Below are 25,193 nucleotides of genomic sequence, written 5' to 3'. Positions count from 1 at the left end.
CGGCTGTCAGACATGGTAACTGGGCACCAGGCCGTCAGACAGGGTAACTGGGAGACGGCTGTCAGACATGGTAACTGGGCACCAGGCCGTCAGACATGGTAACTGGGAGACGGCTGTCAGACATGGTAACTGGGCACCAGGCCGTCAGACAGGGTAACTGGGCACCAGGCCGTCAGACATGGTAACTGGGCACCAGGCCGTCAGACATGGTAACTGTGCACCAGGCCGTCAGACATGGTAACTGGGAGACGGGCTGTCAGACATGGTAACTGGGAGACGGCTGTCAGACATGGTAACTGGGCACCAGGCCGTCAGACAGGGTAACTGGGCACCAGGCCGTCAGACATGGTAACTGGGCACCAGGCCGTCAGACATGGTAACTGGGAGACGGCTGTCAGACATGGTAACTGGGAGACGGCTGTCAGACATGGTAACTGGGAGACGGCTGTCAGACATGGTAACTGGGCACCAGGCCGTCAGACATGGTAACTGGGAGACGGCTGTCAGACATGGTAACTGGGCACCAGGCTGTCAGACAGGGTAACTGGGAGACGGGCTGTCAGTCATGGTAACTGGGCACCAGGCTGTCAGACAGGGTAACTGGGCACCAGGCCGTCAGACATGGTAACTGGGCACCAGGCCGTCAGACATGGTAACTGGGCACCAGGCCGTCAGACATGGTAACTGGGAGACGGGCTGTCAGACATGGTAACTGGGAGACGGCTGTCAGACATGGTAACTGGGCACCAGGCCGTCAGACATGGTAACTGGGAGACGGGCTGTCAGACATGGTAACTGGGAGACGGGCTGTCAGTCATGGTAACTGGGCACCAGGCCGTCAGACATGGTAACTGGGCACCAGGCTGTCAGACATGGTAACTGGGACACCAGGCTGTCAGACATGGTAACTGGGAGACCAGGCTGTCAGTCATGGTAACTGGGCACCAGGCCGTCAGACAGGGTAACTGGGAGACGGGCTGTCAGACATGGTAACTGGGAGACGGGCTGTCAGACATGGTAACTGGGAGACGGGCTGTCAGACATGGTAACTGGGAGACGGGCTGTCAGACTTGGTAACTGGGAGACGGGCTGTCAGACATGGTAACTGGGAGACGGGCTGTCAGACATGGTAACTGGGCACCAGGCCGTCAGACATGGTAACTGGGACCAGGCTGTCAGACATGGTAACTGGGAGACGGCTGTCAGACATGGTAACTGGGAGACGGCTGTCAGACATGGTAACTGGGCACCAGGCCGTCAGACATGGTAACTGGGCACCAGGCTGTCAGACATGGTAACTGGGCACCAGGCCGTCAGACAGGGTAACTGGGCACCAGGCCGTCAGACAGGGTAACTGGGCACCAGGCCGTCAGACATGGTAACTGGGCACCAGGCCGTCAGACATGGTAACTGGGCACCAGTCTGTCAGACATGGTAACTGGGAGACGGCTGTCAGACATGGTAACTGGGAGACGGCTGTCAGACATGGTAACTGGGAGACGGGCTGTCAGACATGGTAACTGGGAGACGGCTGTCAGACAGGGTAACTGGGCACCAGGCCGTCAGAATATAGAATAAGAGATCCACTATCTGTCAGAGAGACTTCCTAACTGGGAGACGGGCTGTCAGTCATGGTAACTGGGAGACGGGCTGTCAGACATGGTAACTGGGAGACGGGCTGTCAGACAGGGTAACTCCCCCTGTCCTAGACATGGAGAACGGGCTGTCAGACATGGTAACTGGGAGACCTGTCAGACATGGAGAACCTTGTCAGACATGGACAACCTGTCCCCCATGGTAACTGGGAACGGGCCCCCTGTCCTAGACATGGTAACTGGTAGACGGGCTGTCAGACATGGTAACTGGGAGACGGGCTGTTAGACATGGTAACTGGGAGACGGCCGTTTATAGAATACAGTTTGTCTAATGCAACTAGTGAAGTGTACAGTTATACTGTTCTTCTCTTCAGCCCAACAGAATATAGAATAAGATATCCACTATCTTACAGCAGAGACTTCCTAATACCTCTTCAAGCTGCCCTTATTCTCGTCTTTTCTCCTTCTCCTCCACCTCTCCTACCACATCTACAACCTCCCCCTCTCCTACCACATCTACAACCCCCCCCCCTCTCCTACCAAATCTACAACCCCCCTCCTACCACATCTACAACCTCCCCCCCTCTCCTACCACATCTACAACCCTCCCCTCCTACCAAATCTACAACCTCCCCCGCCTCCTACCACATCTACAATCCCCCCTCCTACCACATCTACAACCCCCTCCTACCACACCTACAATCCCCCTCTCCTACCACATCTACAACCCCCCCTCCTACCAAATCTACACCCCCCCCCCTCCTACCACATCTACAACCTACTTCATCCTGAGAGCACTAGTTGGCTGCCTCTTCCTTCTCACTTGTATTAATTTAACAGCAGTCAGGTGTTTTCAATCTGGGAGGGCACAGGCTTGCTAGCTGCGCTGCTGGGCGGCTTATGCAGTGGACTGTCTGTTGTGGAGTGTTTTGAGTGGGCCGTGGTGGGTTGGTGTAGCTCTGACTGAAGACAGACAGAGAGACAGAGAGACAGACAGACAGACAGACAGACAGACAGACAGACAGACAGACAGACAGACAGACAGACAGACAGACAGACAGACCGACAGGTAGACTGGACCAACAGCAGCAGTGCTGGCCAGTGTGACTGGCCTGACCAGATGGACAGAGTTTTGACAGGGTTTCAGTCTGTTCTCTGTTTTCTGTTTCTACAGTGCAGTGTCCGTCCTCTACAGGACACTAGGACATTAGCACTGCTGAGTGGACAAACAAATCGACCGTGAGCCCAGAGCGCTCCAGACCTTGCCACTCCAAATGGTGACTGGAGCAAAAACAATCTATGCTAAAACATACAAAATACACAATAGGTATCAAATGAATACATACACCATATGCATACAGTACATGAGTTTACAAGAGGTACTCATTGGGATTGTAATCGCTAAAGCCCTGTTTTGAAGCAGAGATAACCACTCACCGTCCACTGCACTCTGACAGAGGAGGAGGAGAGGATGGTGGGGTTGTGAAGGTGGATGACCACCTCTCCTAACTCCCTCTGGATTTGACGGTGGTCCACTCCCTGACTGGTGGGGGGGATATCTGCACACACACACACACACACACACACACACACACACACACACACACACACACACACACACACACACACACACACAGTAAGAACAGCAGAGGGTCCAGACAGGGACAAGGTTTAGACAGGGACAAGGTCCAGACAGGGACAAGGTGTAGACAGGGACAAGATGCAGACAGGGACAAGGTGCAGACAGGGACAAGATGCAGACAGGGACAAAGTGTAGACAGGGAAAAGGTCCAGACAGGGACAAGGTGTAGACACGGACAAGATGCAGACAGGGACAAGGTGTAGACAGGGACAAGATGCAGACAGGGACAAGGTGCAGACAGGGACAAAGTCTAGGCAGGGACAAAGTCTAGACAGGGACAAAGTCTAGGCAGGGACAAAGTCTAGACAGGGACAAAGTCTAGACAGGGACAAAGTCTAGACAGGGACAACGTCTAGACAGGGACAAGGTGCAGACAGGGACAAAGTCTAGACAGGGACAAGGTCTATACAGGGACAACATCTAGACAGGGACAAGGTCTAGACAGGGACAAAGTCTAGACAGGGACAAGTCTAGACAGGGACAAGGTCTAGACAGGGACAAAGTCTAGACAGGGACAAGGTCCAGACAAGACAAGGTCTAGACAGGGACAAGGTCTAGACAGGGACAAGGTCTAGACAGGGACAAGATCTAGACAGGGACAAAGTCTCGACAGGGACAAGGTCTAGACAGGACAAGGTCTAGAGAGGACAAGGTCTAGACAGGGACAAAGTCTAGACAGGAAAAGGTCTAGACAGGGGCTTAAAGAGGCCCATTTGAAGGCATTAAGAGAGAGCAGAGACCCACCTTGTGTTTTGACGGAGTCAGTGATGGGGCTGGGGTCACTCAGGCCGTAGGCGTTAGCAGCTCGGACCAGGAAGAGATAGACAGCACTGGCCTTCAGGCCCTTCAGTACATACGACTCAGTCTTCACATGTTCTGCCAGGGTCTGCCAGCTGCTGCCTGACGCATGACTAGAGAGAAGACAGAACAGGATGTTACACATCAGGTTTAAAGTTCATACACACACTCAGACTGTAGGCATTGTAGATATGCGGTAGTAAATTAGTGGTCTAATGGCACACACTTAATGTGTTGTGAAATCTGTTGTGAAAATGTATGTAATGTTTTTAATTGTATATAACTGCCTGGCAGGAACTAATGGAGATCTATAATAAACCCCAGGAAGAGTAGCTGCTGCCTTGGCAAGAACTAATGGGGATCCATAATAAACCCCAGGAAGAGTAGCTGCTGCCTTGGCAGAAACTAAAGGGGATCCTTAATAATTGCAAATACTCTGTGACATCACTTTATTTACTTTGGTCCTATCCTCTTACCTGAAGGCCTCTATGATGTAGGAGGTGGGCGTGGCTCCTGTGAGGTTGGGCTTCCAAGACAGGGTGACAGAGGTGCGGGTGACATCAGTGACTTCAGGTTTGGAGGGGGCACTGGGGATCAGGTTGGGGTCAGTGGGTCTGGCCGGCAGCACTGGAACACCAAACTCTGAAGATGAGGAGAGAGGAGAGTATCATGAGATGTTTAAATCTAAATCAATACTTTATCAGTAATGCCTGACTATGGAAACGTCTCTCACATGAAGGCATACTAAGCACATTCACAAACACACAGACTCAGGCACACCTTCACACGCACACTCCCTGTGGTGGTGCCAATATTGTGAAATTCCAAACGCAACAACAAAAATTACATTCTGAATGTGTTTAATTCAATGTCATTATGGAATGAAGCCACAGTGACAGTAGGCAGCAGCCCACTGGCTTACCTTGAACCTCCAGGTAGGCTTTCCACGAGGCCTCGCCACTGGGAGTGGAGGCGATGCATGTGTAGATGCCTGTGTCACCCATCTGTAAAACAGAAGAAAAGAGGACAGGAAATAGAGAGGAGAGAGGGACTAGATTAGTGATCGCTCAGGGTTCTATCTGGTCATGGTCTGCCATCAGTGAAATTGGACTAAAATAGTGCTGCTTCCTCCCCATCCTCTCTCTCTCTCTCTCTCTCTCCCCTTCTCTCTGCTCATTGACATGCTGGTGTGGTCCCTAGCAGCCAGCCGTCAGTGCCTGGTTATCTCACTATTACCTCTCCCTCTAGAAAGTGGAAAAGCAGCTGGGATGGCCAAGTGGCAGGATTGTACCAGTCAAATTGGAAAGATTTCCACAAGAGCACAGACTAATTGGAGACCTCCTCTCCTCTCCCCCTCCGTATCCCCTCCCCTCATCTCCCCATCCCCCCAGGGACAGGACTGCTTTACAGAACAGATGCGGTGACACTCTCTAGTGGTGTGTGAGAGAGGGAGTGTGGGTCTCAGTGTGTGAGAGAGGGAGTGTGTGTCTCAGTGTGTGAGAGAGGGAGTGTGTGTGTCCTGTAAAATGCCTCCAGGTAGGGTCCATCTTAAGTTCAACCTGACAGGTAAGACAGACCAAACTCCTTAAAAATACATTAAATCCTCATCACAAAACTAATAGCTATACTAATAGCTAAACTAATAGCTATACTAATATCTTTCCTAATAGCTATACTAATAGCTATACTAAAAGCTAAACTAATAGCTATACTAATAGCATTACTAATAGCTATACTAATAGCTAAGCTAATAGCTAAGCTAATAGCTAAACTAATACCTATATTAATAGCTAAGCTAATAACTATACTAATAGCTAAGCTAATAGCTAAACTAATAGCTGAAGTAATAGCTATACTAATAGCTAAGCTAATAGCTAAACTAATACCTATACTAATAGCTAAGCTAATAACTATACTAATAGCTAAGCTAATAGCTAAACTAATAGCTAAAGTAATAGCTATACTAATAGGTATACTAATTGCTATACTAATGTTACATCAATGAGAAGAAAAAATCTCACACGTCAAAGACATTGTAAAACATAAATGACATGTTCATGTAAATTGCCATTCACCACAGCCCTGTCACCACACAAAGCACGCCTGCAGTCATCACAACACACACACAGACATCGCAACAGTCTGACGAGAACTCGGACCCCTTGACGCCTCCATCTGAGAACGCGACGGCACCCCCCTCGTCTCTCCCTGAAAGTGTGTTCTGCTTCACTCAACTCCCAGTCACACTCAGAGGGTTGAGTGACAGGACAAGAGTGTGTGTGACTTCGAAGACTCCACTTCAAAATCCCTGACAGCTGATTGACAGCTCACTGAGGAGAGGAGAGGGCTGGCTGGGCGCTAGGAGGGAACTGATCACATGCTTTATTTACTGATCGAGCAGCGGGAGTTATTCTGCCAGCCAGCCAGCCGTATAGACGGGTATACAGGACAGCTGTGAAGTTGATTTGGGGGAATGCGTTATTAATATCTCGGCTAATGGAAGAGCTTTAATTGGAAATGTAAACATGTGACGGAGGTCAATTTGGAAGTCTACAAATAGTCAAACTGTCCTCCAAATAGAAAGAGAATTCCATGAAATGATGTTTTTATTTCCATATATTAGGATAATGAGGATATGATTTGACAGCCAACTGCCTCAGTAAGATATTCCATGTGAGCTGGTACACTACAGTAGACCTACATGTTGCTCTGTAGAGCAGACAGTCCTGTAGTATAAAGGCTTCATACACAGTCCGCCTGCAGTTTGATGTATTTTCTCAATGTTAGTACTCTGAACCAAAAAATTAATTAATACATTGTTTTATGTTTATGCTTTGAAAAGCTTGGAGAGAAAAGCTCCCATGTGTTTATACAGTGAAAATTAGAGTTTATTTGTGTGTGTGTGTATATGTTTGAGTGTATTTAAATGTGTATGTGTGTGTCATTGTGTGTGTGTGCATATGTTTGAGTGTGTTTAAATGTGTACGTGTGTGTCAGTGTGAGTGTGTGTATGTTTGAGTGTGTTTAAATGTGTGTTTGTGTCAATTTGTGTGTGTGTATATGTTTGAGAGTGTTTAAATGTGTGTTTGTCAGTGTGTGTGTGTATATGTTTGAGTGTGTTTAAATGTGGGCGTGTGTATGTATATGTTTGACTGTGTTTAAATGTGTGTGTTTGTGTCAGTGTGTGTGTATGTGTGTGTATATGTTTGAGTGTGTTTAAATGTGTGTGTGTGTCAGTGTGTGTGTCTGTGTATGTTTGAGTGTCTTTAAATGTGTGTGAGTGTGCCAGTGTGTGCGTGTGTGTGTTACCTTGGCGTAGCGGATCTGCAGTGCGCCCGTGTCCAGCTGTTTGACCCGGGAGTCATGAGTGGACACCAACACACCGTCCTTCCTCCACAGGAGGGTGGGGGTGGGGTTACCCGTTGCTAGGCAACTCAGGACCACCGTCCCATCCACAGACACTGTCTGATTGGTTGGACCCTGGCGGACAACTGGAGGTGGGCGATCCGACACAACTAGAGAGAGAAAAAGAGAGAGCAAGAGAGAGCGAAAGAGAGAGCGAGAGCGAGAAAGAGAGCGAGAGCAAGAGAGAGAGAGAGAGACATGGAGACAGGGGGAGTTAGAGACTGTGTGAATAAGAGGGAGAGAATATAATTGAGATGTTTGGGATGAGTTGGACTGCAGAGTGAAGGAAAAGCAGCCAACAAGTGCTCAGCATATGTGGGAACTCCTTCAAGACTGTTGGAAAAGCATTCCAGGTGAAGCTGGTTGAGAGAATGCCAAGAGTGTGCAAAGCTGTCATCAAGGCAAAGGGTGGCTACTTTGAAGAATCTCAAATATAAAATATATTTTGATTTTTGTTTAACACTTATTACATGATTACGTGTCATTTCATAGTTTTGATGTCTTCACTATTATTCTTCAATGTAGAAAATAATAAAAATAAAGAAAAACTGTTGAATGAGTAGGTGTGTCCAAACTATTTGACTGGTACTGTATAAGGTTGAATATAGAAAGAGCAAAAGTACATAAAAATGAATAATATTGAGTGAAATTGAAGAAAAGAGAAGAAAGAGAAAGGTGTGCAGAGAAACACACAAAAGGCAGAGAAGAGCGAGAAAGTCACAAACACAAGGCAGCTGTGTGGTATTTGAAGAGAGTGAAGGTAGCAAAGGTAGATGGAGAAAGAGACAGAGACAATGAAATCCAATTTTCACAACTGGAAGTGATTTTCTAATCATTCAGCAGCAGGAGTTGACCTTAGCCAAACAAATGTGGTGTAATTAAAATAAAACAGGCTTCGAAACAAGTCCTCTTCCTGCAGCTCCAGACTCCTGGCTGCCAGTGGAGACATGGACACCTACAGCCCCCCCAGAACATGTGAAACAAACTTTTAAATACCATGCAGACAAAGTTCTTACCGTGGAGAATTTTCCCTCCCTCCTCCTCATCCTCCCCCTCATCCTTCTCTCTGGGCGTTCACCAGTCGACACACACAGATTTAATTCAATGTGCTTCATTAAATCTCCATTATGTAGATTACCACTGAAGCTGTTATCATTAATGATGTTAATACTGCTATTGATAACCAATTTTGCCAGCGCTGCTGATTTAGTCAGAAGCATGAGGTTGTTTAGTTCAACGACAGGCACTAAAATGAATAGCAAATCCATTATAAAATGGGATACACATACAGAGCGTAGGACACACGTACGCCTGTATATTTACACACACATGCAGTGTAGTATATTACATGGGAAACTGGCTCTTTGGTGCTGGTGCTGGTGTAATTACTAAAACATTGCCACTGTGACCTGTAATTACCAGATCTGCCCGGGGAGAAGAAGAGGCCTGCTCCTTTAATAACTGGTATTATCTCCTCCTTCTACCATCTAACAGGCCCTGCCAAACCACAGAGAGAGGGCGAGGGGGAGAGAGAGAGAGGGGGAGAGAGAGAGGGGGGGAGAGAGAGAGAGAGAGAGACAGAGACAGAGACAGAGAGAGAGAGGGGGAGAGATGGAGTGCAAAGGAGAGAGAGGGGGGAGAGAGAGAGGGGGAGAGGGAGAGGGGGAGAGGGTTGATGAGAGCGAGAGCAGGCCCAGCCACAAGGTCAAGGGAGGAGGTGCTAAATAAAGAGGCCTGTCTGGAGAGAGAAGATTGAACCTTGGTGAGAGGTGTCTGGAGAGAGAAGATTGAACCTAGGTGAGAGGATTCTGGTTAGAGAGATTGAACCTAGGTGAGAGTTAAACAAAATTGTAGTCACCGGAGAGACTGAGTAAGTCGCTAAGTCACTCTGGGACTAGAGCCAAGGTCACTAGAGCCAAGGTCACTACACTACCAGGCTGGCTGCATTGACTGAGTGATTAGAGGTCTGAAGCAGGTCTCACCACAAAGTCAGATCCCTCCACCAGCAGGCTAGTCTGTTAATGAGGGGAGACTCCCAGAGGAGGCACCAGCCAGCGTGAATGTTACACTGCCAGGAGCCAACAGCCCAGAGCCAAGAGGCAAGCCAGGCTCCTGGAGAAGACGAGGCACCACACAGTCTCCACCTCTGACAGGAGCACAGTCTGGCCAAAACTCTACAGACCTCAATACTTACATTAGACGCTTAAATATAGCACAAGTATATTATTATGTATTTATTCAAATCCCTACATGTCTATGTGCCATGGTGTGACAATACCACCAATATGTCTCCAAGATCTAATTCTGGGAGTCTCTGATTGGCGGAACCCCTCCTACTGAAGACTAGGCCATTAATTTTGTAACAATTATTTTCACAACTTGTCTCAAGAATACTCCATGATAATCAAAACCACATTTCTTTCACTGCAATTTTTTGTTCTCTGTGATTGGCTCTCTGGGCCGTCACTCACCGTCAGTGACCTCCAGCAGGGCCTTGGTGATGACAGAGCCAGCGATGTTGAGGGCCTGGCAGCTGTAGTAGCCCACATCTGAGCGCTCTGCATCTGTGATAGTAAGGTCCCCCGTCTGGGAGACAGAGACGCGGCTAGAGGGCTGGGGGGGCTGGTAGGAGAAGAGCAGGTTCTAGAGGGTGGAGAGGAGTGAAGACAGGACAGATGAATACAGAGAAGAGAGCAGACATATATAGACATATATAGGGTTGGTGACCCCCCCCCCCTTGGGTTGTGCCGTGGAGGAGATCTTTGTGGGCTATACTTGGCCTTGTCTCAGGATGGTAAGTTGGTGGTTGAAGATATCCCTCTAGTGGTGTGGGGGCTGTGCTTTGGCAAAGTGGGTGGGGTTATATCCTTCCTGTTTGGCCCTGTCCGGGGGTATCATCGGATGGGGTCACAGTGTCTCCTGACCCCTCCTGTCTCAGCCTCCAGTATTTATGCTGCAGTAGTTTATGTGTCGGGGGGCTAGGGTCAGTTTGTTATATCTGGAGTACTTCTCCTGTCTTATCCGGTGTCCTGTGTGAATTTAAGTATGCTCTCTCTAATTCTCAATCTCTCTCTTTCTCTGAGGACTCGAGCCCTAGGACCATGCCTCGGGACTACCTGGCATGATGACTCATTGCTGTCCCCAGTCCACCTGACCGTGCTGCTGCTCCAGTTTCAACTGTTCTGCATGCGGCTATGGAATCCTGACCTTTTCACCGGACATGCTACCTGTCCCAGACCTGCTGTTTTCAACTCTCCAGAGACAGCAGGAGCGGTAGAGATACTCTTAATGATCGGCTATGAAAAGCCAACTGACATTTACTCCTGAGGTGCTGACTTGCTGCACCCTCGACAACTACTGTGATTATTATTATTTGACCATGCTGGTCATTTATGAACATTTAAACATCTTGGCTATGTTCTGTTATAATCTCCACCCGGCACAACCAGACGAGGACTGGCCACTCCTCATAGCCTGGTTCCTCTCTAGGTTTCTTCCTAGGTTTTGGCCTTTCTAGGGAGTTTTTCCTAGCAACTGTGCTTCTATAACTGCATTGCTTGCTGTATGGGGTTTTAGGCTGGGTTTCTGTACAGCACTTTGAGAGAGATATCAGCTGATGTACGAAGGACTATATAAATACATTTGATTTGATTTGATTAGCCAGAGAAGAGAGAAGACCGGTAGACAGAGGAGAGAAGACAGATATAGACAGAGAAGAGAGAAGACAGATATAGACAGAGAAGAGAGAAGCGAGAAGACATATAGACAGAGAGGAGAGAAGACAGGTATAGACATAGAAGATAGAAGACAGGGCAGATATTGACAGAGAAGAGAGAAGACAGGGCAGATAAAGAGAGAAGAGAGAAGACAGGGCAGATATAGACAGAGAGGAGAGAAGACAGGGCAGATGTAGACAGAGAATAGAGAAGACAGGGCAGATGTAGACAGAGAAGAGAGAAGACAGGGCAGATATAGACAGAGAAGAGAGATGACAGGGCAGATATAGACAGAGAAGAGAAAATAGAGAAGACAGGGCAGATATAGACAGAGAAGAGAGAAGACAGGGCAGATATAGACAGATAAGAGAAAATAGAGAAGACAGGACAGATATAGACAGAGAAGAGAGAAGACAGGGCAGATATAGACAGAGAGGAGAGAAGAAATGGCAGATAAAGAGAGAAGACAGAAGACAGGACATATATAGACAGAAAAGAGAAAAGAGAGAAGACAGGGCAGATATAGACATAGAAGAGAGAAGACAGGGCACATATAGACAGAGATGAGAGAAGACAGGGCATATATAGATAGAGAAGAGAGAAGACAGGGCAGATAGACAGAGAAGAGAGAAGACAGGGCAGATATAAAGAGAGGAGACAGGGCAGATATAGACAGAGAAATGAGAAGACAGGGCAGATATAGACAGAGAAGTGAGAAGACAGGGCAGATATAGACAGAAGAGAGAAGACAGGGCAGATATAGACAGATCAGATATAGACAGAGAAGAGAGAAGACAGGGCAGATATAGACAGATCAGATATAGACAGAGAAGATTGAAGACATGGCAGATATAAAGAGAGAAGACAGGGCAGATATAGACAGAGAAGAGAGAAGACAGGGCATATATAGACAGAGAAGAGAGAAGACAGGGCAGATATAGACAGAGAAGAGAGAAGACAGGGCAGATATAAAGAGAGAAGGCAGGGCAGATATAGACAGAGAAGAGAGAAGACAGGGCAGATATAAAGAGAGAAGACAGTGCAGATATAGACAGAAAAGAGAGAAGACAGGGCATATATAGACATAGAAGACAGGGCAGATATAGACAGATCAGATATAGACAGAGAAGAGAGACGACAGGGTATATATAGACAGAGAAGAGAGAAGACGAGGCATATATAGACAGTGAAGAGAGAAGACAGGGCATATATAGACAGAGAATAGAGAAGACAGGGCAGATATAAAGAGAGAAGACAGGACAGATATAGACAGATCAGATATAGACAGAGAAGAGAGGAGACAGGGCAGATATAGACAGATCAGATATAGACAGTAGGCTATGGAAGACCATTAGGGTAGTAGAATGGAATCATCCAATTGGAGCATCAGTTTGAAGGTCAGTGATGTTCATTGATTGTATGGCTGGTTTTATAGGTGTAATCATAACATGTATATAAATCATATAGGACTATCATAAAAAATAATGAAGACTATGATATGACTATGATTGACTACTTATTTGTATTTCATTTTTGTTCCATAAGCATTCCTCAACATGTGCTCATGTTGGGTTCATGGTGTACTGTAGGTCCCCCAGAGCCTCTCACCTGGCTGCCCTCTCTCTGCCAGAAGATAGCAGGTTGAGGGTTTCCTGTTGCCTCACACTGGAAGGTGACGGTCCTCCCCACCGCCACCACCTGGTTCCTGGGCCGCACCACAAACACAGGGGGCACTAGGGGACAGGCAGCGGGCTGTTAACTAACACACTGACACAGCATCGCATAATAACATCAGACAGTGATATTAGACATTACAGTTTAATTTGAATGGAAAACAAAGGAATTTGAATGTAACAGTTCTGGCCTCTGTATTTAAATGAGCCTTGGATAAGGATTCAGGCTGTCTCTGTTTAGAGTAGACTTTGGGCGTTGCTGGTGCGTGGACAGAAGATTATTCAAAACTGAAAATCAGTCCATTCCATAATGCAGGCTGTGTAGTGTATATATTAACAGTTTAATGAATAGAGAAAACAGGAGTGTGAACCCCTGTGGGTGTCTGCATTAGCATGGGCAAGGACACAGACCAAAAACATTTACATGGAAATGGGGGATAAATGAGCCATCTGTCCAAGCTGACACCCTCCAATAGGAGCATCCAGGACCAGGCCAAGCCAGGATGCATATCCATGCATCTTAATGACAAACTGTTTCAGAGTGAAGCGCTATGTCACCGCCCAATGTCACACACAGAGCCCTGCAGTGACACCGGGCCTCACTGTGCTAATAGGCCTGTGTGGAGGGACACAGCCTGAATGCTGAGGGCCACCGGCTGGGCGATTTACACCTTCATCTCAGAGGACAGCGGGTGCGTACGCCTGGAGAATACAGTATTACTACGCCCCAAGAACTCTTAACGCTGATACGGGCCAGGTATCACATACATAAAAGCAATCTGCAGCCTGTCACTCCGCATACAGACACAATTTGTCCATAGGTAAGATGGGATATTTGGTAATGCATAAAGCAACACAACAAGGGGGGGGGGGTAGTATAATGAAATGATTTGGTTTTACCTTGGATTACTCAGACCATAGAGCAGATTGTTACCCATTAATGTCCTTTTGTCACTGTTGTCCATGACAACTGAAACATGAGTGCTGATTGGTGGGAGGAGGGTGATGGGAGGAGGATGGAGGGGGTGGTGCTGTGACAGCTTCCTGTTTCTGTCATGGCGTCAGGGTGAATAGGTGACAGGTAACATTTCAACTTACCAGACACAACTAAAAGGAAACAGAAAGACAAGAGAACAACACACAAGGCAAAAGATGAATGAATAAATCATAAACAACACCATGAAATACAATAACATGATGAGGAAGGAAGGCAAACAATAGGATTTTCCATGGGTAAAAATAATCATGTCATTGTTACTGAATGAATATGAGACATGTGGGGCCAGTCCAGCGGGAACGGAAGCACATTGATGACTCATTACATATGTCCAAATAATGCAGAAAACCAATGAATAGCAACAACAAACACGTTGTACATCCATGCACTTCCAACAGTATTCTCTGCATGACGCTGTTCCAAGACTCTGTGTTTACCCATGTTTCCTCAAGAGCACATATGAAAAGAAACATCAACAACTAAACAAATACATCATTTTAAGAAAAACAAAACAGAGGTTGAAAAGTGTTTATTCTCCAACCAGGTTGAAAGAAGATGGTGAGCCTCTCCTCTCCTCTCCTCTCCTCTCCTCTCCTCTATCTCTTGACTAATGAGGTTTTAGTCTCCTGAGGACCAGCCCCTCTCTAACCTCTAAGTGTACAGCCTTGCATATGGACCACCATGCTATAAAACCACAAGGTGAATGTTAACTGTCACTCTCTGGCCATAAATCTTCCCCAGCCAATCAGTCACCTTATCTAATCTGTCTGCCTCAACGGCTCCCACAGAAACATAAACGCTGTCACTCAGAGTAATGACACTCCCCTCGCCCCTCCCCCCACTTATCACAGACTTTAAATGCAGATAAGGCTCACTTCAAAAGGTGTGTATCTGTGTGTCGTACCAAGAAGAAATCTCTCTCTCACACACACACACACACACACACACACACACACACACACACACACACACACACACACACACACCTCCCCACAGACACCTCTCTACAGACAAATCCCTACAGACACCTCCTTACAGACACCTCCCTACAGACACCTCCCCACAGACACCTCCCTACAGACACCTCCCCACAGACACCTCCCTACAGACACCTCCCCACAGACACCTCCCTACAGACACCTCCCCACAGACACCTCCCAGACACAGACACCTCCCTACAGACACCTCCCTACAGACACCTCCCTACAGACACCTCCCCACAGACACCTCCCCACAGACACCTCCCCACAGACACCTCCCCACAGACACCTCCCCACAGACACCTCCCCACAGACACCTCCCCTACAGACACCTCCCCACAGACACCTCCCCACAGACACCTCCCCACAGACACCTCCCCACAGACACCTCCCCACAGACACCTCCCTACAGACACCTCCCCACAGACACCTCCCCACAGACACCTCCCTACAGACACCTCCCCACAGACACCTCCCCACAGACACCTCCCCACAGACACCTCCCCACAGACACCTCCCCACAGACACCTCCCTACAGACACCTCCCCACAGACACCTCCCTACAGACACCTCCATACAGACACCTCCCCACAGACACCTCTCTACAGACACCTCCCTACAGACACCTCCTATCAAACACCTCCCTACAGACACCTCCCTACACCAATCTCCCAACAAACACCTCTCTACAGGCACCACCCTACAGACACCTCCCTACAGACACCTCCCCACACCAAAATCCCTACAGACAAATCCCTACAGACACCTCCTTTCAGAATCTTACAGAATCCTCCTTACAGACACCTCCTTACAGACACCTCCTTACAGACACCTCCTTAAAGACACCTCCTTACAGACACCTCCCCACAGACACCTCCTTACAGACACCTCCTTACAGACACCTCCCTACAGACACCTCCATACAGACACCTCCTTACAGACACCTCCCCACAGACACCTCCTTACAGACACCTCCTTACAGACACCTCCCCACAGACACCTCCCTACAGACACCTCCTTACAGACACCTCCCTACAGACACCTCCATACAGACACCTCCTTACAGACACCTCCCTACAGACACCTCCTTACAGACACCTCCCCACAGACACCTCCCTACAGACACCTCCACAGACACCTCCCTACAGACACCTCCCATACAGACACCTCCTTACAGACACCTCCCCTACAGACACCTCCAGACACCTCCTTACAGACACCTCCTTACAGACACCTCCCTACAGACACCTCCCTACAGACACCTCCCCCACAGACACCTCCCCTACAGACACCTCCATACAGACACCTCCATACAGACACCTCCCCACAGACACCTCCCCACAGACACCTCCCCACAGACACCTCCTTACAGACACCTCCCCACAGACACCTCCCCACAGACACCTCCATACAGACACCTCCATACAGACACCTCCCCACAGACACCTCCCTACAGACACCTCCCCACAGACACCTCCCTACAGACACCAGACACCTCCCTACAGACACCTCCCTACAGACACCTCCCCACAGACACCTCCCTACAGACACCTCCCCACAGACACCTCCCCAGACACCTACAGACACCTCCATACAGACACCTCCCCACAGACACCTCCCTACAGACACCTCCCTACAGACACCTCCCTACAGACACCTCCTTACAGACACCTCCATACAGACACCTCCATACAGACACCTCCCTACAGACACCTCCATACAGACACCTCCTTACAGACACCTCCATACAGACACCTCCTTACAGACACCTCCCTACACCAACATCCCCACAGACACCTCCCTACAGACACCTCCATACAGACACCTCCCTACAGACACCTCCATACAGACACCTCCCCACAGACACCTCCCCACAGACACCTCCCCACAGACACCTCCTACAGACACCTCCATACAGACACCTCCTTACAGACACCTCCCTACAGACACCTCCCTACAGACACCTCCCTACAGACACCTCCCCACAGACACCTCCCTACAGACACCTCCCTACAGACACCTCCCTACAGACACCTCCTTACAGACACCTCCCCACAGACACCTCCCTACAGACACCTCCTTACAGACACCTCCCCACAGACACCTCCCCACAGACACCTCCTTACAGACACCTCCTTACAGACACCTCCCTACAGACACCTCCATACAGACACCTCCCCACAGACACCTCCCTACAGACACCTCCATACAGACACCTCCCCACAGACACCTCCCTACAGACACCTCCCCTACAGACACCTCCATACAGACACCTCAGACACCTCCATACAGACACCTCCCTTACAGACACCTCCCTACAGACACCTCCCTACAGACACCTCCTTACAGACACCTCCCTACAGACACCTCCCCTACAGACACCTCCCTACAGACACCTCCCTACAGACACCTCCTTACAGACACCTCCATACAGACACCTCCTACAGACACCTCCATACAGACACCTCCCTACAGACACCTCCTTACAGACACCTCCCTACAGACACCTCCCTACAGACACCTCCTTACAGACACCTCCTTACAGACACCTCCTTACAGACACCTCCTTACAGACACCTCCCTACCTCCCTCCCCTTGTCATCTCCCGTCTGGATTACTGCAACTCGCTGTTGGCTGGGCTCCCTGCCTGTGCCATTAAACCCCTACAACTCATCCAGAACGCCGCAGCCCGTCTGGTGTTCAACCTTCCCAAGTTCTCTCACGTCACCCCGCTCCTCCGCTCTCTCCACTGGCTTCCAGTTGAAGCTCGCATCCGCTACAAGACCATGGTGCTTGCCTACGGAGCTGTGAGGGGAACTCCACCGCAGACCCTCCAGGCTCTGATCAGGCCCTACACCCAAACAAGGGCACTGCGTTCATCCAGACCCTCTGGCCTGACTCCTCCCTACCACTGAGGAAGTACACCTCCCCACAAGTTCCCGCTCAGCCCAGTCAAAACTGTTTGCTGCTCTGGCCCCCCAATGGTGGAACAAACTCCCTCACGACGCCAGGACAGCGGAGTCAATCACCACCTTCCAGACACCTGAAACCCCACCCTTCAAGGAATACCTAGGATAGGATAAAGCAATCCTCCACCCCCCCATAAATGATTTAGATGCACTATTGTAAAGTGGCTGTTCCACTGATGTCAGAAGGTGAATTCACCAATTTGTAAGTCGCTCTGGATAAGAGCGTCTGCTAAATGACTTAAATGTAAATGTAAATGTACAGACACCTCCATACAGACACCTCCTTACAGACACCTCCTTACAGACACCTCCCTACAGACACCTCCTTACAGACACCTCCCTACAGACACCTCCATACAGACACCTCCCCACAGACACCTCCTTACAGACACCTCCTTACAGACACCTCCCCACAGACACCTCCCCACAGACACCTCCTTACAGACACCTCCCTACAGACACCTCCCCACAGACACCTCCTTACAGACACCTCCATACAGACACCTCCCTACAGACACCTCCTTACAGACACCTCCCTACAGACACCTCCCCACAGACACCTCCCTACAGACACCTCCCAACAAACACCTCTCTACAGGCACCACCCTACAGACACCTCCATACAGACACCTCCTTACAGACACCTCCTTACAGACACCTCCATACAGACACCTCCTTACAGACACCTCCTTACAGACACCTCCCTACACCAACATCCTCACAGACACCTGCTACAGACACCTCCCTATTTGGTTACATTTGTAACATGATAAAGATTGATATGCTGTTGATATTTATATGTAGGAGATGTGGAAATTGGCAATACGAGTCCTGAATGTGTGTGACCTGGCTTCTAACAGCTTATTCTGGGTCTAATGTATTGTACCCTTCATGACTGACAACAGAGGGCATCCTTGATTAATATGCCAACAGCTAATGAAGAGAAGGCTCTGCTGTGCACATTGGAGTGGCTAGATGATGTAGGTTCCCTTGCTAACTCTCTCCAGTTGTTTAGGCAGCGCTTGTATTTCTCATTCCAGTCCCTTTCCATGGGTTGTCAGTCAAACCACTCTAGGGGCTTCCACTACTTTCCAGTCCCTATCCATGGGTTGTTATTCAAATCACTCTAGGGGCTTCCACTCCTTTCCAGTCCCTATCCATGGGTTGTTAGTCAAACCACTTTAGGGGCTTCCACTCCTTTCCAGTCCCTATCCATGGGTTGTTAGTCAAATCAGTCAAGGGCTTCCACTCCTTTCCAGTCCCTATCCATGGGTTGTTAGTCAAACCACTCTAGGGGCTTCCACTCCTTTCCAGTCCCTATCCATGGGTTGTTAGTCAAACCACTCTAGGGACTTCCATTCCTGTCCCTTTCCATGGCTGTTAGTCAAACCACTCTAGGGGCTTCCACTCCTTTCCAGTCCCTATCCATGGGTTGTTAGTCAAATCACTCAAGGGGCTTCCACTCCTTTCCAGTCCCTATCCATGGGTTGTTAGTCAAACCACTCTAGGGGCTTCCACTCCTTTCCAGTCCCTATCCATGGGTTGTTAGTCAAACCACTCTAGGGACTTTCATTCCTGTCCCTTTCCATGGGCTGTTAGTCAAACCACTCTAGGGGCTTCCACTCCTTTCCAGTCCCTATCCATGGGTTGTTAGTCAAACCACTCTAGGGACTTCCACTCCTTTCCAGTCCCTATCCATGGGTTGTTAGTCAAACCACTCCAGGGGCTTCCATACCAGTCCCTATCCATGGGCTGTTAGTCAAACCACTCTAGGGGCTTCCACTCCTTTCCAGTCCCTATCCATAGGTTGTTAGTCAAACCACTCTAGGGACTTCCATTCCTGTCCCTTTCCATAGGTTGTTAGTCAAACCACTCTAGGGGCTTCCATTCCAGTCTATATATATGGGTTGTTAGTCAAACCACTCTAGGGCTTTCCATTCCAGTCCCTTTCCATGGGTTTCTGGTCAAACCACTCTGGGGGCTTCCATTCCAGTCCCTATCCACGGGTTGTTAGTCAAACCACTCTAGGGGCTTCTACTCCATTCCAGTCCCTATCCATGGGTGCTGGTCAAACCACTCTAGGGGCTTCCATTCCAGTCCGTATCCATGGGTTGTTAGTTCCATTCCACTCCCTTTCCAGGGGCTTTCCACTCTAAGGGCTTCCTTTCCAGTCCCTATCCATGGGTTATTAGTCAAATCACTCTAGGGGCTTCCATTCCAGTCTATCCATTTTAGTCAAACCAGTCCCTATCCATGGGTTGTTAGTCAAACCACTCTAGGGGCTTCCATTCCAGTCCCTATCCATTGGTTATTAGTCAAACCACTCTAGGGGCTTCTACTCCTTTCCAGTCCCTATCCATGTGTTGTTAGTCAAATCCACTTTTACTCCATTCCAGTTCCTTTCCATGGGTTATTAGTCAAACCACTCTAGGGGCTTCCATTCTAGTCCCTTTCCATGGGTAGTTAGTCAAACCATTCTAAGGGCTTCCTTTCCAGTCCTTTTCCATGGGTAGTTAGTCGAACAGGGCTTCCTTTCCAGTCCCTATCCATGGGTTATTAGTCAAACCACTCTAGGGGCTTCCATTCTAGTCCCTTTCCATGGTTAGTTAGTCAAACCACTCTATTCCATACCAGTCCCTTTCCATGGGTTGTTAGTCAAACCACTCAAGGGGCTTCCATTCCCTATCCATGGGTTATTAGTCAAACCACTCCAGGGGCTATCCTTTCCAGTCCCTTTCCATGGGCTGTTAGTCAAACCACTCTAGGGGCTTCCACTCCTTTCCAGTCCCTATTCCATAGGTTGTTAGTCAAACCACTCAAGGGGCTTCTACTTCTTTCCAGTCCCTTTCCATGGGTTGTTAGACAAATCACTCAAGGGGCTTCTACTCCTCTCCAGTCCCTTTCCATGGGTTTTAGTGAAACCATTTCTACAGTCCCTTTCCATGGGTTTCTGGTCAAACTACTCTGGGGGCTTCCATTCCAGTCCCTATCCACGGGTTGTTAGTCAAACCACTCTAGGGGCTTCTACTCCATTCCAGTCCCTATCCATGGGTTGTTAGTCAAACTCAAGGGGCTTCCACTCCTTTCCAGTCCCTATCCATGGGTTGTTAGTCACCACTCTCCTTTCCAGTCCCTATCCATGGGTTGTTAGGGGCTTCCATTCCAGTCCGTATCCATGCGTAGTTCGTCAAACCACTCTAGGGGCTTCCATTCCAGTCCCTATCCATGGTTTGTTAGTCAAACCACTCTAGGGGCTTCCATTCCAGTCCCTTTCCATGGGTAGTTAGTCAAACCACTCTAAGGGCTTCCTTTCCAGTCCCTATCCATGGGTTATTAGTCAAATCACTCTAGGGGCTTCCATTCTAGTCCCTTTCCATGGCAGTTAGTCAAACAACTCTAGGGGCTTCCATACCAGTCCCTATCCATGGGCTATTAGTCAAACCACTCTAGGGGCTTCTACTCCTTTCCAGTCCCTTTCCATGGGTTGTTAGTCAAACCACTCTAGGGGCTTCCATACCAGTCCCTATCCATTGGTTATTAGTCAAACCACTCTAGGGGCTTCTACTCCTTTCCAGTCCCTATCCATGTGTTGTTAGTCAAATCACTCAAGGGGCTTTTACTCCATTCCAGTTCCTTTCCATGGGTTATTAGTCAAACCACTCTAGGGGCTTCCATTCTAGTCCCTTTCCATGGGTAGTTAGTCAAACCATTCTAAGGGCTTCCTTTCCAGTCCCTTTCCATGGGTAGTTAGTCGAACCACTTTAAGGGCTTCCTTTCCAGTCCCTATCCATGGGTTATTAGTCAAATCACTCTAGGGGCTTCCATTCTAGTCCCTTTCCATGGGTAGTTAGTCAAACCACTCTAGGGGCTTCCATACCAGTCCCTTTCCATGGGTTGTTAGTCAAACCACTCAAGGGGCTTCCATATCAGTCCCTATCCATGGGTTATTAGTCAAACCACTCCAGGGGCTTCTACTCCATTCCAGTCCCTTTCCATGGGTAGTTAGTCAAACCACTCCAGGGGCTTCTACTCCTTTCCAGTCCCTTTCCATGGGTTGTTAGTCAAATCACTCAAGGGGCTTCTACTCCTTTCCAGTCCCTTTCCATGGGTTGTTAGACAAATCACTCTAGGGGCTTCTACTCCTTTCCAGTCCCTTTCCATGGGTTATTAGTGAAACCACTCTAGGGGCTTCTACTCCTTTCCAGTCCCTTTCCATGGGTTGTTAGTCAAACCACTCTAGGGGCTTCCATACCAGTCCCTATCCATGGGTTATTAGTCAAACCACTCTAGGGGCTTCTACTCCTTTCCAGTCCCTATCCATGGGTTGTTAGTCAAATCACTCAAGGGGCTTCCACTCCTTTCCAGTCAATATCCATGGGTTGTTAGTCAAACCACTCTAGGGACTTCCATTCCTGTCCTTTTCCATGGGCTGTTAGTCAAACCACTTTAGGGACTTCCACTATTTTCCAGTCCCTATCCATGGGTTGTTAGTCAAATCACTCAAGGGGCTTCCACTCCTTTCCAGTCCCTATCCATATGTTGCTGGTCAAACCACTCTAGGGGCATCCATTCCAGTCCCTATCCAAACCACTGGGCTTCCATTCCAGTCCCTATCCATGTTGTTAGTCAAACCACTAGTCAAACCACTCTAGGGGCTTCCACTCCTTTCCAGTCCCTTTCCATCAAACCACTGGGTTCTACTCCATTCCAGTCCCTTTCCATGTTGTTAATCAAACCACTCTAGGGGCTTCCATCCAGTCCCTATCCATGGGTTATTAGTGAAACCACTCTAGTTCTACTCTTCCAGTCCCTCCATGGGTAGTTAGTCAAACCACTCTAGGGGCTTCCATTCCAGTCCCTATCCATGGGTTGTTAGTCAAACCACTCTAGGGGCTTCCAGTCTCTATCCAGTTATTAGTCAAACCACTTTCCATGTCCCTTTCCATGGTTAGTTAGTCAAACCACTCTAGGGGCTTCTACTCCATTCCAGTCCCTTTCCATGGTTTGTTAATCAAACCACTCTAGGGGCTTCCATACCCCTATCCATGTCCCTATTCCATCCCTTTCAATGGGTTATTAGTCAAACCACTCTAGGGGCTTCCATTCCAGTCCCTATCCATGGGTTGTTAGTCAAACCACTCTAGTCCCCAGTTTCCATGGGTTATTAGTCAAACCACTCTAGGGCTTCTACTTTCCCCTTTCCATGGGTAGTTAGTCAAACCACTCCAGGGGCTTCCATACCAGTCCCTATCCATGGGTTATTAGTCAAACCACTCTAGGGGCTTCTACTCCTTTCCAGTCCATTTCCATGGGTTGTTAGTCAAACCACTCTAGGGGCTTCCATACCAGTCCCTATCCATGGGTTATTAGTCAAACCACTCTAGTCAAATCACTCTAGGCTTCTACTCCTTTCCAGTCCCTTTCAATGGGTTATTAGTCAAACCACTCTAGGGGCTTCCATTGGGTTGTTAGTCAAATCCAGTCCCTATCCATGGGTTGTTAGTCAAACCACTCTAGGGGCTTCCATTCCAGTCCCTATCCATGGGTTGTTAGTCAAACCACTCTAGGGGCTTCCATTCCAGTCCCTATCCATGGGTTGTTAGTCAAACCACTCTAGGGGCTTCCATTCCATCCATGGTTATTAGTAAAACCACTTTCTTCATGTCCCTATCCATGGGCTGTTAGTCAAACCACTCTAGGGGCTTCCACTCCTTTCCAGTCCCTATCCATGGGTTGTTGGTCAAACCACTCTAGGGGCATCCATTCCAGTCCCTCTCCATGGGTAGTTAGTCAAACCACTCTAGGGGCTTCCATTCCAGTCCCTATCCATGGGTTGTTTGTCAAATCACTCTAGGGGCTTCCATTCCAGTCCCTTTCCATGGGTTATTAGTCGAATCACTCTAGGGGCTTCTACTCCTTTCCAGTCCCTTTCCATGGTTTGTTAATCTAACCACTCTAGGGGCTTCCATACCAGTCCCTATCCATGGGTTATTAGTGAAACCACTCTAGGGGCTTCTACTCCTTTCCAGTCCCTTTCCATGGGTTGTTAGTCAAACCACTCTAGGGGCTTCCATACCAGTCCCTATCCATGGGTTATTAGTCAAACCACTCTAGGGGCTTCTAATCCTTTTCAGTCCCTTTCCATGGGTTGTTAGTCAAACCACTCTAGGGGCTTCCATTCCAGTCCCTATCCATGGATTATTAGTTCTAGGGGCTTCTAGTCAAATTAGTCAAACCACTCTAGGGGCTTCCATTCCAGTCCCTATCCATGGGTTGTTAGTCAAACCACTCTAGGGGCTTCCATTCCAGTCCCTATCCATGGATTATTAGTCAAACCACTCTAGGGGCTTCTACTCCTTTCCAGTCCCTTTCAATGGGTTATTAGTCAAACCACTCTAGGGGCTTCCATTCCAGTCCCTATCCATGGGTTGTTAGTCAAACCACTCTAGGGGCTTCCATTCCAGTCTATATCCATGGGTTGTTAGTCAAACCACTCTAGGGGCTTCCATTCCAGTCCCTTTCCATGGGTTGTTAGTCAAACCACTCTAGGGGCTTCCATTCCAGTCCCTATCCATGAGTTGTTAGTCAAACCACTCTAGGGGCTTCCATTCCACAAATAAATCACAAGTTATGTCAAAATGACCAGCGGAGGGAAGCCCATTGCTTCCCTGCTTTATTTGACTGGTTATTAATATATTCCCAATATATTCCTAATATATATTCCCAGGATGTCTGTAGTTTTATATCACCTTTATTTAACCAAGCCCATGGTGTGGCCATTCATGTGTTTCTTACGTCAATAAATTGAATATTTGACTTAACGTGTTTATAAGTTCAGAGGGGGTGTTACAGACAGGCAAACACATGTGAAAACAATAATTCACTGATTAAGTTAGTAATGAGAGCAGAGCAGTGAGAAAGAAAAATATCCCCTGGCACACGGTACAATGCTGCCATTGTTCACTGAGGATCTGGCCATGAGAGTTGTGAAGAACAAAAACACTATCTGTCCTTTCTGGAATGAATGAGCCAAACAAACCAGCATATAACTATTTTAAGATTTCACTTTAGAGTCATGATAAATCAGTATAATACGTTTGATTCAACCAAAAACGATTCAAATGAATATACTGTTCACATAACATATTGTGATCAATAAAATATTGAATCATGTTTCCAGCTTCAGGTCGCAATACTGTGACCTTGTGAACTTTCCTTCTCGATCCAAGTCCGATCTAAACCCGATCCAAGCCCGAGAACTTAAATGTGGCTTCAGTACCCTCATCTGGGAGTTACTGGCAGAGCTTTGAATTCTCAGAATGTTGACATTAATTCCAAATAGGAGCAGAATATCTCATTTACTCCAGTGTAATACACCGTCTGAGCCAACAATTCACTACCACTGAAATGACATTAAA

The 25,193-nt window shown here is 48.2% G+C and overlaps 1 protein-coding gene across 1 annotated transcript in view; it reads right to left on the bottom strand.

Moving 5' to 3' along the window:
• Window positions 1–25,193, bottom strand: part of LOC135546640 (roundabout homolog 1-like) — a 326,986-nt gene that overhangs the window by 84,935 nt on the left and 216,858 nt on the right. Inside the window, 8 exon segments of the mRNA XM_064975229.1 lie at window positions 3,033–3,154; window positions 3,982–4,148; window positions 4,512–4,677; window positions 4,958–5,039; window positions 7,345–7,550; window positions 9,912–10,083; window positions 12,765–12,889; window positions 18,662–18,670. Coding sequence (XP_064831301.1) covers window positions 3,033–3,154; window positions 3,982–4,148; window positions 4,512–4,677; window positions 4,958–5,039; window positions 7,345–7,550; window positions 9,912–10,083; window positions 12,765–12,889; window positions 18,662–18,670 — 1,049 coding nt within the window.

The sequence above is a fragment of the Oncorhynchus masou genome, chromosome 9 (assembly GCF_036934945.1).
Source record: "Oncorhynchus masou masou isolate Uvic2021 chromosome 9, UVic_Omas_1.1, whole genome shotgun sequence".
Classification (NCBI taxonomy): domain Eukaryota; kingdom Metazoa; phylum Chordata; class Actinopteri; order Salmoniformes; family Salmonidae; genus Oncorhynchus; species Oncorhynchus masou.
This window is presented reverse-complemented; position numbering and strand designations above follow the sequence as displayed.